Source organism: Dothidotthia symphoricarpi, assembly GCF_010015815.1.
Source record: "Dothidotthia symphoricarpi CBS 119687 unplaced genomic scaffold P153scaffold_31, whole genome shotgun sequence".
NCBI lineage: Eukaryota > Fungi > Ascomycota > Dothideomycetes > Pleosporales > Dothidotthiaceae > Dothidotthia > Dothidotthia symphoricarpi.
Window position 1 is genome coordinate 112,897 of NW_022985038.1, and position 14,922 is coordinate 127,818.

General features: G+C 51.4%; 4 protein-coding genes and 1 non-coding gene across 5 annotated transcripts; 4 read left to right on the forward strand and 1 right to left on the reverse strand.

The window, feature by feature from the left end:
- Positions 1-3,679: 3,679 nt before the first annotated feature.
- P153DRAFT_303877 (multicopper oxidase) lies at positions 3,680-5,573 on the forward strand (the record flags this gene model as incomplete). Its single annotated transcript, XM_033664549.1, has 4 exons — positions 3,680-3,871; positions 3,926-4,012; positions 4,062-5,084; positions 5,139-5,573. The coding sequence occupies 4 exons, from the start codon at positions 3,680-3,682 to the stop codon at positions 5,571-5,573; spliced, it is 1,737 nt and encodes a 578-aa protein (XP_033517855.1).
- Positions 5,574-6,828: 1,255 nt separating this feature from the next.
- Positions 6,829-9,960, forward strand: P153DRAFT_163270 (uncharacterized protein). Its single transcript, XM_033662276.1, has 2 exons — positions 6,829-7,053; positions 7,108-9,960. Exons 1-2 carry the CDS (start codon positions 6,912-6,914, stop codon positions 9,825-9,827), a joined length of 2,862 nt encoding a protein of 953 aa, XP_033517856.1. The 5' UTR covers positions 6,829-6,911; the 3' UTR covers positions 9,828-9,960.
- A 506-nt stretch (positions 9,961-10,466) lies between these two features.
- On the reverse strand, positions 10,467-11,804 carry P153DRAFT_371661 (Bet v1-like protein). The gene is made up of 3 exons (XM_033669309.1): positions 11,235-11,804; positions 11,015-11,177; positions 10,467-10,967 (listed from the first exon to the last, which is right to left on the reverse strand). Exons 1-3 carry the CDS (start codon positions 11,454-11,456, stop codon positions 10,894-10,896), a joined length of 459 nt encoding a protein of 152 aa, XP_033517857.1. The 5' UTR covers positions 11,457-11,804; the 3' UTR covers positions 10,467-10,893.
- A 337-nt stretch (positions 11,805-12,141) lies between these two features.
- On the forward strand, positions 12,142-13,713 carry P153DRAFT_371662 (uncharacterized protein). The gene has a single exon (XM_033669310.1). It carries the CDS (start codon positions 12,337-12,339, stop codon positions 13,588-13,590), a length of 1,254 nt encoding a protein of 417 aa, XP_033517858.1. The 5' UTR covers positions 12,142-12,336; the 3' UTR covers positions 13,591-13,713.
- A 711-nt stretch (positions 13,714-14,424) lies between these two features.
- On the forward strand, positions 14,425-14,509 carry P153DRAFT_t124. Its single transcript has one exon. It is a non-coding gene; the product is annotated as a tRNA-Arg (tRNA).
- Positions 14,510-14,922: the final 413 nt, after the last annotated feature.

Genomic DNA, 14,922 nt, shown 5'->3' on the forward strand with positions numbered 1-14,922 from the left:
GTGCGGGGACATTACGACCTTGCATGCAGGCGTGCATGTGCATTACATATGGAATCACCTTTCTGAGGTGGCTGATCTTGCCTAAGGCTTGAGATCCTAGAGTGTGTATATTGGGTTAAGCGTACTCCCCGCTGTTGTGCTACGCGGCACTTCCGGCGTCATTGTGTTGTGAAACGTCAGATTTGACAGTCGATGGTTGTGCAAGATCGTATGGCGCGGATGGAATATAATCACACGGATAGATAACAAGACGCGGTCGGACGGCCCGTCCGGCAGGATATTGAAGTAGTCAAACCATGACGGGAAGGAGCAGATCGACATTTGAATTAATTGTAATCCCGAAGGAGAGCCTTCGGCTGTGATCGTGGAGAAGTTGTCGTGATAGGTATATGAGAGATAGTAAACGTGTCATGATATTGATCGTCAGGATCGTATCGCGAAAAGTCATGAGCGGCCGTAAAAGTTTTCCTCGTGTCAAGGTAAATCTGAGAATCATGAACTTGAAATACGTCCTAGAAAATCCATTGCTGTTTGGCGCCAGGCAAAAGTCGTGTAGAAGGTACTATGCAGCGATTCTGCAACAGCTTGCTCCAGAAGGCCGACAACAGCTCCATGGGTTGGTGTGATCAGAGTACAATTGATAACTAAAGCTCTGGAGAAGTGTCAGTAGATTCGGGTTACAACAAACTATACGTGAAATGAGTGTCTTACTGTTCTGCTAGATACAGAACTTCTGTCAGATTCACTACTCCTACGGCCCCTGCTGTCAAGTACCTGAAGCTCGATGCTGTCGCTTGAAAGCGAGATTTTGGGTTCGGAATGAATTGGACTTGAGCATGCAATCCTGAACGTCCCGGCTATCAACATGAATATGTACATGGGGAACCAGCGGATGAGTAACCACGTCTTGAAGTTGATAAAGCGTGCTGATCCTGTAAAGAGAACTGCAGGCCATTGTATGCTCTTATGTTCATGTTCTACTTCTTTCAACAATGGCAACGGGAGTCGTCATCTGTGTATCCCATCATGGCAAAGTGCTGTCCCGTAGGTAAGTGGTAGTTTGAAGCGACAAGTAAAGCCATTGTTATGCTGGAGTCGCTGGCTAGTAGTACGCGGGAACGGATATCTTGCGTTATGTAAAACAAAGTTGGAAGTTTGTATTCCATCGCTTTTTCTACACATGGTTATTGGTGGCTGATATAGACTATTATGATCCCCCACTAGAAGTATATGACATCTGTCATTTGCAGGTACCTTCCAGGGATGCTCACAGATTGGTCGGAACTCTCCTGATCGGCAATCCCGACGCACTGGAGATTAGTACGTAAAGTGGGGAAGAACTTATACTTTGGGGAAGGGGGGATCACAGTACATGTGGCTAGCGAGACGCCTCGTTCGCCGTTCGTCTGGCAACGCATCCACATACTACGACAAAAACCAATTACGACGCTATTCGGTCTTAATCTCCGAGATGCAAACAGGTGAAGCAATTCTGGCGTACAAGGGGAAAACGTCGTCTTGTATGGGGCTGGACCAACGCCTGGAGCAGGGAAGCTGTTGTATAGTTCTTTCACTCTAACGATTGAAGACTGACGAAGCGAAGCGTTTGGAGGCCACGGCCCTTGTCAACATCGGCTGTGTAAGTAGATGATGAACCTGGGCCGGGTGCCTTAATCTCGCAATGGCTTTTCTGACGGTGCAACAGCCGCGCCCTGTCTGGAGTGTTCGCATAAAAGCTCAGTGTGCTACGTGTGACAATAACGGGATAATGTCACACAGCTGCGGAAACTACTTAATGGCACGTTTTCAAAAGCATGGAAGTTTGCTGCAGTCTCGCTTCGGATGGCGGTACGAGACATTTCGTTTCTGTCATGTCGTGGCTGGTGGCATCCTGAACAAGGCTGTATTGTGTCTCTAATGCTTGTCAAGGAAGGCAGGCTTACCCATTTGTTCTCGACTGAACATTCGGGAATTTCCCCAGCCATCCCGATTCTTCCAGGATAGATATAATCGGCCATACGCCTCCTCTTTGCTTGATTCACCCCTCTCGTCGCTCTTCTGATGAACTGTTCAATACCCTCAATCCGTCAGTGTCGGTGGGGAAGGGAATACCTTCGAACGCTACGACTGCTTCGGTATTGCCACCATGGTAGCCTTCCAGGTCAGCTTCTCGTCTCCGACAAATACCTTAACGCGAATCTAGTCTGTATTGAGAGATTACCACGATCGACTATTCCCATCGCGACCCATACGTCAGAGACTTCCTACTTTGAGTAACTGACAGCCTCGGTCGAGCCGCATGCGTTGTTATCCATCTTCAACAGATCGTATGGAGATGTAGGTGTGGCGCTTCTCTTACCGCTTGATGTAATACACATGGTCTCGCCACTTCAGATCGATAGTGTGGCGGTCTCGGTGTCATGCTCTGCCGCTCAACGTCTTTTACTCCAAATTACTATCCGACTACAGCTGTGCCAACAGCCAAGGCTTTGTATCACTATCAGTCGTCTAGGACTGTTGATAATGTGAGCATTGGCACTTGATACCACGGATTGCAGTCTGCAAAGGTCCTCATAGGTAAAATCGGTGTTCGTTTGTGCATCATATTATGGTTACTTCATCTGGCCGTTCCAACGTGTCCGCGGATTGCCACGAAGTTCAGCTGGATGCTCCATGGACCTTCCTGGCCAACATGTGCTTAGCGAAGCCTCGTCCTGGGACATTATCAGCACGGCACAACATCCCTGTAAACAATAGAGTTGTACATGTCTTCGATACACAACCTTATTGTCATCCGAAATTTGACAGGTCGAGGTGTTGTTTGAGCGGTGTTGGGAACCGGCACTAGTCGGCTCCCCATCGGACGTCCGAGAACGCCACAGCGGAACATGGGGATTGGATCAGCACTAAGGCTACGTCTAGCCTAGACTGTGGAAATAAGCGAACGGACGTCCCAGTTGGGTTGATCTTGGTTTGACCGACAACAACACATTGATCAAAGCCCTTCGAGGCGGCCCTTGCTCCCACATCTGTGGAGCGCCTATTCCGGTGAATTTTCTCATGATCTGCATCATGGTTATGCATTGATGCACGATGAATGCCCGTCAATAGCTTACAGCGGCAACCAACCCTGCCGAACCAATCGAGAACTGTCGCATTCTCCTGCTGAGCATCTGGTTTTGCCTTCAGAATCTTACATCTCCCCCTGCTCACACCACTACTGCATGCAAGGCTTGGTACGCTTAGCCGAATATAACGCCGTTACACGAGCCAGGGGAGAACAAGCCAATGGGTGCCATCCTTGTCAATGAGTCTAGCAATATAGACAGCTTCCACGCAGAACCAAGATTTGCCCTATACGATACTCGGCCACTACGCCACTTGCTTGCCGCACTTTGTACCGATGACGATCCTAGGAAATTCCCAAACATGCGGCAGAGACCGAACTAGTCTTGTCAGCTCCACTATCGTGGAGCGCCTGGTCCTAGTTCATTTCCATCAGTGCCTAGATGGCAATGAAGAACGAGGCTTTCAGGAATCTATATAACCTGTACTACCGTCTCTGCCAATTTTCAGGTTGTCTCATCTCCTTACTCGCAGCTGGCATTCACTCCTGGGGTCTGAAGGGTTCTGTTGATCAAAACTACTGCTTCATTCATTTTATATCTGCATAATCAACATGCATTCAATCGCTACGCTGGTCGGCCTTGTGGCCTTGCTTCTCCCTTCCGCCACCGCATTATCATTACCACCATACAGGAGGGCTCAAAATACTACTCATGGACCGACATCGAGAGATTGCTGGGATGGCACCCATAATATTGACACCGATATGGATATAACGTGGCCTAACACTGGAAAGACTGTCAGGGTATGTTATGTCAGCAGTTTTGTGTAGGAACAAGATGTTAATTGCTTCACACAGTATCATCTCGATGTCTCGAATATCACTATGTCTCCGGATGGCTTTGCGAAGCCTATGCTAGTCTTCAACGGGCAATATCCAGGTCCAGTCAGTATGACAATAGTATTTCAACAACGACAAACTAACCTTTCTTTAGCCTATCGTCGCTGACTGGGGCGATGATCTTGAAATTACAGTGACCAACTCACTCGAAGTGAATGGAACAAGTATCCATTGGCACGGCATGCGCCAACTCGGGTCAAATGAGATGGATGGAGTAAACGGAATCACAGAATGTCCTATTGCACCGGGCGATTCGAAGGTGTATCGCTTCAAGGCTACGCAGTACGGCACCTCATGGTACCACTCGCATCACTCCGTTCAATGGGGCGATGGACTCGTTGGACCGCTCATCATCAACGGACCCGCGACAGCGAATTATGACATTGATCTTGGTGCCCTGCCATTCACTGATTGGTTCCATGCACCAATCTTCACGATCAACGCTGCATCTCTGTTTGCAAAGGGCCCTACCACCGCAGACAATTTCTTGATCAATGGTTCAATGACATCGACATTTGGAGGAAAGTACGCCGTTACTACTCTGACTCCCGGAAAGACTCATCGTCTTCGTCTGATCAACTCGGGAATCAACAATTTCGTCCACGTCGCACTAGATGGACATGATTTCACGGTCATCGCGGCTGATTTCATCCCAATCGTGCCTTACAAGACAAGTTCCATCGTTATAGCAGTCGGCCAACGTTACGACGTCATCATTGACGCGAAGGCGGAGGTTGGAAACTACTGGATGCGATTCGGCACCGGAGGAGACTGTGATGGTCCCCAGGCAAACACAGGAAACATTCAGAGCATCTTCCGATACGATGGCGCACCAATGGTCAACCCTAATTCCACCGCGGAGACAGCATTGCCCACGGGTTGCTACGACGAAACTGAAGTTGTGCCCTATGTCAAGACAACGGTTCCTCAAAATGCGCCGGAAGAGCTGACGCTCCAATTCACCAGCACCGCCGGATCAGGCAACATGGTTCAATGGCTCATCAACGGAACGCCAATGCTCATTGACTACGCTCACCCTACGCTCCAGTCGGTGATGCAAGGAAACATGACATACGGTAACCGCAGTCATGTGCTGACTGTCGGCGAGAAGGACAAGGTACGTTTTCCCTTCCCATATCGGAAATCTAGCATAAAACTAACAGTATTACAGTGGCAATACTGGGTCATTCAACAAGGATCCAACATCGGTGTCGGTCCTCCAGGTCTTCCCCACCCAATCCATCTCCACGGCCATGACTTCTATGTTCTAGACGCCCAGGCAAACGCCGTCTGGTCAGGTGACATCTCACGCCTAAAGACCGACAACCCTCCCCGCCGCGACACCGCCACGCTACCATCCCAAGGCTACCTCGTCCTCGCATTCGAGTCGGATAACCCAGGCGCCTGGTTGATGCACTGCCACATCCCATTCCACGTCTCCGCCGGTCTCGGTGTGCAGTTCTTGGAGCGCGTGGACGAGATTCAGAGCTCGATTGGCAGTCTAGCACCTATGAATCAGGGGTGTAGAAACTGGAAGGTGTGGGCGGACTCGCATTCGCAGGACAAGTTGGCTGATGGTGATTCTGGCCTGAGGAGAAGGTGGTGAAGATCTGGTTGGGGTGATATCCTGTCGTTTCTAACATTTTGATGCATTTTTTGTTCAGCTTATGAGAGCCGGTATGCCGTTCTAGCGATAGTGGAAAATAATTAATGTTCAATACACACTTTATACTCATTCTTTCTCTTGAAAGTTCGTTGACATATTCTGCATTACGACTACTTTTACATCTTCATCACGACTTATTCCGGCGTACACATCCTCAATGTTGTCAAACTCATATTCAGTGTACTAATATCTTTCACTAAGGCTCGGATGTCCTAGTTCTGTTTATTCTTCCGAGTCCCTATTGCAATAAATAATTTTTCATGTACAACCTATCAGGGATTATCGACGCAGGGCAAAACCGTACCTGAGAGCCTTACTATTCGTCTACTTCAGCTATGGAATCTTATATTGGGCAATTATCAACCTCCAGTCATCTCTCTATGGAGAAAATTACTATCGTCCCATCTCCACACCATCCCCTATATCCCGTCGAAAAACCCTCACAACATTCACACTTATCTTCACGTAATGGTTTTGTGATTTTGTATTATGTTATTCTCACTCATGATTGGCGGTTAGCAGTCTCTCGGTTATTAGAGGTACCTGCCTCTCGGTCAACTACAAAAGCGGGAAGTAAGTTACATTCTTTATAGCTCCTACAAGCCGCAAAACTACGCAATTGCAATTTGTTAAAGTGCACGCATAGCATGTACAGCTTAAAATTTAGGCACAAGATTTCTACACTAAACTTAGTTGTAGTTGTTAAGCTGTTGCATAGTTTCGCTGCACCCTGGTTCCTGATATTTCGATTGGTCGAGAGCCTGCATCCAAGGTCCAGCAAGATCATGCAACAGTTTGACAATTACATAGGAGATTCAAACAAAACCTGCACACTCTGCACATGACGTGTATTTGCCTAGCCTACCTTATGTAGTATTCGATGTTTAAGTGTATGAGCTTGCTTGTGACGCGAAGAATGTTAGCTAAGCGAGGGCACGTGATGGTGATGCAACTGCCAAGTCTCGCCAGGCAACGGTCGGACATGAATCCTGAGCATGCAAGTAGCAGCAACGCGATCATCCCACCCCCGTCCGCAACACGTCCAATAGCAACACATACAGCGGACACAGCGGTCTTTCGAGTAGATCCCGCTCTCCACCCCGTCGCCTGAAGTCTACTCGGGCATTGGTGCGCAGTCTGCGCCGGCCCTGGACCACTTTCGACTTGCGACTCTCATCCTCCGTGGAACCATTGGCGACACACGGATTCCCCAGGCGACACCCCAGACCACGTCGCGTCCCACAACGGCCCCACCAATAGCTAATCAGCCTCACCACCATGTCAGGCGCCGTTGCAACAGCGCGGCCGACGCAGGCTCTGCGTGCGCGTCGCGAGTCTCAGCGTCCAGGCGTCGCGCGCTCTGCAACACGGGCGACGACGATGAGCGACGACAGCGCGAAGCAGGACGTCAAGCGCTACGGTAGGCAGCCCGAGAGTGCGACCTCGCAGTAGCAGCAGCTAACACGGCACGCAGTCAACAACCAGCAACATGTCCTGGCCAAGCACAGGGGCAAGCCGCCGTCGCTGCGCGTGTACCTGCACCCCAAGCACTTCCGCCTCAACGACTCGCAGGAGACGCTCTCGTACGCCTCGCCCATGCGCGAGCTGCTCGACGCCATCCGCGCCCGCCGCGTGCCGCACAACATGATTGAGGACTTTGACGCCGTCGGCATCCCCTGGTACGATAACTGTCTGATCGTCGAGATGCACGACTACCGTGGCGGCGCCGTCAAGCCCAAGGACGATGCCACCAGCGCGAACGACGGCTTGGGCGCCAATGCCTTCTCCATCCACAACTACAACAGCTTCATCACGCCCTCGCCCCACGTGCCCTATCCCTCGACCAAGCCCGGCGCGACGCCCGGCCAGTCCGACACGCACGCCAAGGATGCCGACCTCAAGGAGGACAAGGAGAACATGGCAGCCCTGGGCCAGGCCGCGCAGAAGCAGCCTGCCCAGGCCAAAATCGTCACCGTCGTGCTCTTCCCCACCCCGCAGTCGCACATAGCAGACATGCAGCAACTGGCCACCACGCCCGTCCCCGATGCTGCCACCCTGAAGCGTATGCAGGCTGCTGGGAGGCTGCCACAGACCCCCCTGACGGCAGTCCCGCCCACGCCCACGTTTCCCTCGGCTAAGCGCCAGAAGATGGTCATCGACGACAGCAACTTGCACGAGTTCGAGGCCGAGGTCTACAACGCAACCTGCCCAAAGCTCTATCTGGAGCCCACCAAGAACTTTGGGGAGTCCCTGGCGCTCATCGAAGCCTTCACGCACCCCAACAACCAGAACCCACCACCCGTGCGCAAGACGCGTAAGAGGACGACGGCCGAACTGGCCGCTGACGAGGCTGATGCTGCAAACCTACAACGCTTCATGCTGGCGGGTGATGAACAGCAGGCCAACATGGTGACCACGGCGACTGGCGGGGACGAGGGCGCAGCACGCGCAGCCGCCAACTCGCAGACCTTCTCCAGGTTCAAGACTATTGCGTCGATCAGGGCCAGTCACGAAGAGGCAGATCGACGGAAAAAGGAGGAAGACGCGCGCATTGCCCAGAACAAGAAGCAGGCGCAGATCGAAGCCGAAGTTCAGAAGAGACGAGAGCAGGAGACTAGCCGGCAGCAGGCCGAAATCCAGGAGAGGCAGCAGCAACTTTTGCGTCAGCAACAACAGCAGCAGCAACAACTCCAGCAGAACCAGCTCCAACAGAACGAAGCTCTCCGAGCCGCTACCCAAGCGCAGCAGATGGCGCATACAGCTGCAGTCCAGCAAATGTCGCAGACATCACAATCCGCGAACCAGTCCCAGTTCTCCCCTGTTGTTCGACATCAGACGCCTCTGACTGCTGCGGCTGCCTCTCCACATGTTGGTGGGCAAGCTCCACATCCCATTGGTGGTACTCCGATGATCCCCACCGCCTCGAACCAAGCTATGAACAGCCCTGCGCGACCTCTATCCTCCATCTCGCATCATCCAATGGCCCGCACAGCAAGCCAGCAGCAGATGCAGTCTATGAGCCGAACTGGTACACCACAGATCACCCAGGGTACGCCTGTGATGAATGCCGCCATGCCAAACCGTAACATGACGCCTACGCCTCGTCTGAATGGAACCAGCCCGTCCATAGCAGTGCAGGGAGCTACGCCCCTCATGATGCAGACACCTCAGCCTGGACAAAACATGACTCCCGAGCAAGCACAACAACTCCAGCAGCAGCAACAGATGCACCGATTGCGTGTGCAACAGCAAATGCAGCAGCAAGGCATGTCCCCAGGCAACACCCAAGCCCTGCAACAAATGGCAATGCAGAAGGCGGCACAGCACATTCAAACCCAAGGAATACCACCAAACCAGGATCCGGCCACCTATCAGCGATACATGGCCGGGCAGTACTACCAACGTCTTCAAGCGCAACAGCAGCAGCAAGCAGCGCAACGCCAACAACAAGTACAGCAGCAACAACAGCAGCAGCAACAACAAGCGCAGCAGCAGCAGCAACAACAACAGCAACAACAGCAGCCCATGGCCAGCATGTCTCCTCAAGGTGTGCCGCAAAACGGCATGCCCAACCAGCAGGGTCTAAACGTGGCTAACATGAGTGTCACACAGCTCCGACAGCAGTATCAGCAACGTCGGACGCAGCTCGTGCAGACCTTCGGCGGGAACGTGCCCCAGATGCACCTACAACAAATGCAACAGCTCGAGCTCGCCATTAAAGCCAAGGAACAGCAAGCCCAGCAGCAAATGTCGCAATCCCAAATGCACATGAACCCCGCCATGCAAGGGCAAATGAACGCCGCAGCCAACAACGTCCAAAACCCCATGCAGATGCAGCAATACCAGCAAATGCTGCAGCAACAGCGCGCCCAGCAGGCCCGCCAACAGCAGATGAACGCCATGCGCCAACAGGCCATGCTGCAAGGCGGCCAGATGCCCCAGGGCATGATGAATAACGTCCAGGGCATGAACATGGGGAATATGCAGGGCATGAATATGAATCAGATGCAGGGCCTTAATATGGGCGGTATGCAGGGCTTGCAGGGTATCAATAACCCCCAGATGAATCAGCAGCAGATGCAGCAGATGATGATGCTGCGCCAGGCGCAGCTGCAGGCCCAGAGGATGCCGGGGCAGGGTCAGCAGGGTGGTGCGGGTGCGGGAGGGGGTGATATGGGGTGGAGTGGTGTGTAGTCTCACGCAGTGTAGTTCTACGCAGTGTCTTTGAAGTGTAGTGTAGTGTGATTAGCGTTTTCTTCCTCTTCTTGTTGTTCTTGTTGTTTTGAGCGCATTTATGCTTGCATGGATATGGAATATGGATACGGAAACGGGTATGGGCTCGGTCATTGATTATGGATGGGGTCATGGGAAAGAAAGAAAGAAAGAGAGGCGTTTTTCGGGGTTATGAGCGGCATCCACAAAAAGTCAGATACCCCCTTATGGTTTGCTTGTTTCTTTTTTCAGGGGGAGATGGAATTTTTTGCTCTTTGTATGGAGCTGGGAAGATGAGAGGGAATGAGAGACAGGGAAGAGAGCGAGAGAGAAGATGGAGATAGAGATTTGTGGTGGTATGATGTTTTTGTCTGGCTTGTTGTTCTGACTTTGTGGTTCTGGATTGTGGTCATGTTTGTAGTGGATAAGATGATTGTTTTTTACTTGGTGGTTGTGGATTGAGTGGGCATGTATGCAGTCTTACCAACATCAATTCATCCTATACAATTCATGTCTAAGAGACCTTCGCCCTTCTTTTGCTGTGCTTTGGAATTATTCTGAAAGTCGCGCTTCACCTGAAATCGAGTGTGCGAAATCCAAAAGCCCGTATTGACTGACGTTGTGCTTTGCGAATCCGAACATGAGAAATAAGTGAGTGAGTAATACGGGCAGCCTTATCTTGTCGTGAGGGTTAGATATTTCAATACCCTCTTCTGTACTTTTCTTATACATAGGAAGGTATGGATCCTCACACATGTTCAATACTTACACAGTACTCTGCTGAGTGTGTCAAGAAATAGACCAACCACGACAACGTCACAATAAGAACATATAGCGGTCATACAGGAAATCATCCCAAGTCATTTTCAAGCAGATTGGCCGTGATATAATACAGTCGTGGTTGTATAGTTACATTCCATTCCATGCCTTCCCACATGGACGTGCAGCTTCATTTGGACACCCAGAAGCCAAGAGGCATGGGGAGGTAGTCACCCTAAGACGTGAAGTCCATGGCCGTCACAGTATCCATATGTATGCCTTTTGAAGCCTATTTCTTGGAGGCGGCCTGTGCCAAGTCGGCAAGAGCCTCACGGCGCTTGAACTTGGCGTCTTGAATAACGCCTATGATTGTCAGTGTATGTCCGCCAAATATTGAGTGCTACACATACTCGCATCGGCATCGCTCGAGAAGTTGCCGGACCAGGTGATGTAGGTCTGTCCCTCGTGCTTGCCCGACGTGATAGGGTATACGCGGATCGTGGAGACGACTGAGGAATAGCTCAATTCAGGCTTCGACGAGATGACGCTGTAGGTGATATAGTAGTCGATGCTCTGCGCACAGGAGTGTTAGATATTTTTATGTGAGGCAGTCAACAGGCCAAGACGAACCGAGTGCTCCTCCTGCTTCACCTCAAGGACGGCGCCATCCTTGAATGTCCACTTGACAATGTCTGTCTCCTCGGACGCACCCTTGACCCACTCGCTCTTCTCGAGCTTGGACCAGAACTTGCTGAAGTCCTGGAGCTTGATCAGGTGCCAGACGTCGCTGAACGAGGCCTCGATGACGGCTGACTCGCTGACGGAGGTTGAGGTGGGGATGCTGCCAGACATGATGGTTCAATTGGGTCTGTGGTGAATGTGTAAATTTGGTTGGTTATGGATGGGGTTGCGAGATTGGATGGGTCGAAATGTCACACGTCGTGGTAGGGGGAGCAAATTATTTGGGTGTTGCGTCATTGACAGCTGCCCCTCCCCCGCATTGCACCTGCCTCTGAGCGACCGCCTCGTCACGAACCTTCAATCCCACGCTCGGGAGACTAGCTTGATCCTTCTGTCTCGGCTCGGCTACTACGAACTACAAAGTCAAATCTTTGAGGAACGGTTCAAGCAGCATTCTTGGGAGTTAGTGTCTTTTCCTGTTTGTTCCATCATCATCTTTTGTCCCCAGTCAAGAGACTCTCGGTCTGAAGGCCTATAATCTCTGTTTGTCTCTGATCTGTCACCTATTTTCTATGTCATGTCTTCAAAGTAATACATCCCAGACAGCAAGTCTAGACGGGTTTCTCAACTCCAGACAGGTCGATGCTACCAATGACGACGCTTTTGCCACGGCCACGCCACACTTCCGCCACATCGGGGAGCTAAAACTCCGACTTTACTAACCGCTATACCCTTTTCGTACCACACTGGACGCGCAACCCCCTCCATGCCTACGCATTCCCTGGCCAGGCGCGCTCTGTGATACGCGGCAGAGAAGCCTATCTCCCATGACTGTTCGAGTAGCTTCCGCTGGCTTCGTAGAATTTCCAGACATGGATTGTTATTGGCTCTGCGACAGCGACGGCATGTGGCAAACGATATGGCCGTACGCGTACACTTGCACGTGGTTTTGATGCCTGGAGCCTTGAAAGTGTATAAGTTCCCGAAAAGGTAGAACGAAGATATTCTCTTTCATCATCATCATCATCTTCTCTTCATCACAATCATCAACATGCCTTCTCGAGTCACCTACATGAATCAATCGGCTCCCTTCTGGGACTTCATCGCCAACATGGAGCAGCAGGGCTCCAACAATCCGTTCTTCTCCCAGAACTACGACGGTGAGAACCACCACGAACACGAACACGACGAAGGTCACCATCCTCCACCACCACCCTTTGGACCCTGGGGATGGGGTCAGTTCTTTGGAGGCAGGGGAATGCCCCACCGAGGCCCTCCTCCTCCTGGCCCTCCTCCGCACGAGCACGACGAGCATGATGAGCATGCAGGCGAAAGGGACGGCGAGCAAAACGACGAAGATAACGAAAACGACAACGACAACAGCGGCGAAGGCCCCTCTGGTGAATCAGGCTCTGACAACGAGGAGTGCACCCGTGGTGGTGGACGCCACGGCCACTGCGGTGGTCGTCGAGGTCGCCATGGACCTGGTGGACGAGGAGGCTTCGGACCTCACCATGGCCCACCTCATGGACGTGGACCTCGCTGTGGTCCTGGGTCTCACCACGGCCCAGGGTCCCGTCATGGACCTCCCCGTGGACCTCCCCCTCACGGTGGTGGACCGCACCATGGACCCCCTCATCATGGCCCTGGACCTCATCACGGCCCTGGACCTCATCACGGCCCTGGACCCCACCACGGTCCTGGTCCTCACCACGGTCCTGGTCCTCACCACGGTCCTGGATCTCGTCATGGCCCTCCTCACCACGGGCCCCCTCGTCACGGTGGTCGAGGACCCCGCGGTCCTTGGGGCCGTCATGGCGGACCATTCGGTGGTGGCTTCGGTGGCGGCTTCGACCCCTCTGCGCTCGTCGCTCAATTCTGGGACCAATTCGTCAACCCCAACTCGTCTTCCGCACCCGCACCCGCCACATCCGACTCCGCCGACACCGACTTCTCCCCCGAGGCAGACGTCTTCGACACCGAGTCCTCATACGTGATCCACGTCTCGCTCCCCGGCGCGAAGAAGGAAGACGTGGGTGTGAACTGGGACGCTGAGAAGTCCGAACTGGCCATTGCCGGTGTCATCTACCGTCCTGGCGACGAGGAGCTCTTGAAGACGCTCGCCATGAATGAGAGGAAGGTCGGGCCATTCGAGAGGAAGGTCAGGCTGGGTACGAGGGCCATCCCAGCCCAGGTCGATGTAGAGGGTATCACGGCTAAACTGGAGGATGGCATCCTGAGGGTTGAGGTGCCAAAGCTGGGAGAGACTGGATTTGTGGAAATCAAGAAGGTGGATATCGAGTAGAGACAGGAGCCTATAGAGGCTCATGGAAGGAGGATCAGGTAAAGGTTAGTGATTAGCTTGAGGCGTTTAGGTATGCTTGATTTTATAGTCTCTGAATAATGATTGCAATGCAATTTTTTTGAATATCATCTCCATTCCAATATACCAATCAGTGATGTCTTTGACTCAGTATTGTTCTATCGCACTGACCCTATATGATTTCTCTTTCACTGCATCTAGCCTGTCAACCTACCTATCACGCGAACTCTCTCAATCACAACAAACCTTCCAATCCAAGGATCCCCCTCTTAACAATACAGAATTGATCATCCTTGCAACCGCAACAACCCATGACGCAACACACGCATGGAAAGCATGTGGAGTACATCTAAGCCCTCGTTACTACAGATCCACTCAAACTTCGGGAAACTACTTCGACATCATAGTTCCGCTTGACACACGAATTGTATTTCTACACGAAACTCGGCAACAGTAACACGATCCGCACTGACATCGGCCTGTTACAGACTAAACCGGCATTAGAACTCTTGAACCAAACCCATTTTTTTACGAATTCGTTTGTGGAAATAGAGTGAGTTGGGTTGATTCAACTAACGGGGCGTTAACACCCTCTGAACAAAGACGTCTATTATTTTGCACCATCAATGATTGGAAGAGAAGCAGGTTCAAACTTGGATTAAAACAAATGGATTGTCGAGTGGAGGTAACTTGGAGCATTTATATTCAAGGTGAGTGGATCTCAAATCACTACCGCACAGCGAAAAGCATTTAAAAGAAGTGATATAGACGATAAAATTTAGCGACATTCCATCAAGATTCGATAAGAATTAGTTTGGCCCTTTGGCGCAATGGTAGCGCGTTGGTTTTCGGTTCATCTGAAAGTCGCCAAAGGTTGTAGGTTCGAGCCCTGCAGGGGTCGCTTCTTTTCGCTTTCGTCGCGTCGTTCTTCTATGTCAATTGGATATATTTTTGACAATCTCTATTTTTTGTGAGAGAAAAGAACAGACAGCAAGGCCAAGATCGGAGAACAGTGTTCAGATTAAACAGATAGATCAACAGACGTTATATACAGATTATCTCGCACTTTATATGTAACCAAAACACACACACATTTATACCTTAACCCCCCATCAAACTCCACATAGCATGAAATAGTCATTCAAGTCGTAAACAGGGCGTGAGCGAATGTACAGGAAAAAAAAAGGAAATGTGACGTGAGCTTCCTCGGTAATTACTCTATCCTCCACTGAACGTACGGGAAACTAGGAAATTTGGAATAGTATTAGGCTCCAGATGCGGGCCTTGGACCAGCAACGACTGGCACTGGAAAGA

Bases quoted from the DNA above. Each gene is read 5' to 3' on its own strand.
- P153DRAFT_163270 (XM_033662276.1), top strand. From the start codon at position 6,912: ATGTCAGGCGCCGTTGCAACAGCGCGGCCGACGCAGGCTCTGCGTGCG. The intron at 7,054-7,107 runs GTAGGCAGCCCG...CACGGCACGCAG, and splicing joins GCAGGACGTCAAGCGCTACG to TCAACAACCAGCAACATGTC.
- P153DRAFT_371662 (XM_033669310.1), top strand. From the start codon at position 12,337: ATGCCTTCTCGAGTCACCTACATGAATCAATCGGCTCCCTTCTGGGAC.
- P153DRAFT_371661 (XM_033669309.1), bottom strand. From the start codon at position 11,456: ATGTCTGGCAGCATCCCCACCTCAACCTCCGTCAGCGAGTCAGCCGTC. The intron at 11,178-11,234 runs GTTCGTCTTGGC...TCCTGTGCGCAG, and splicing joins TGAAGCAGGAGGAGCACTCG to AGCATCGACTACTATATCAC. The intron at 10,968-11,014 runs GTATGTGTAGCA...TGACAATCATAG, and splicing joins CTCGAGCGATGCCGATGCGA to GCGTTATTCAAGACGCCAAG.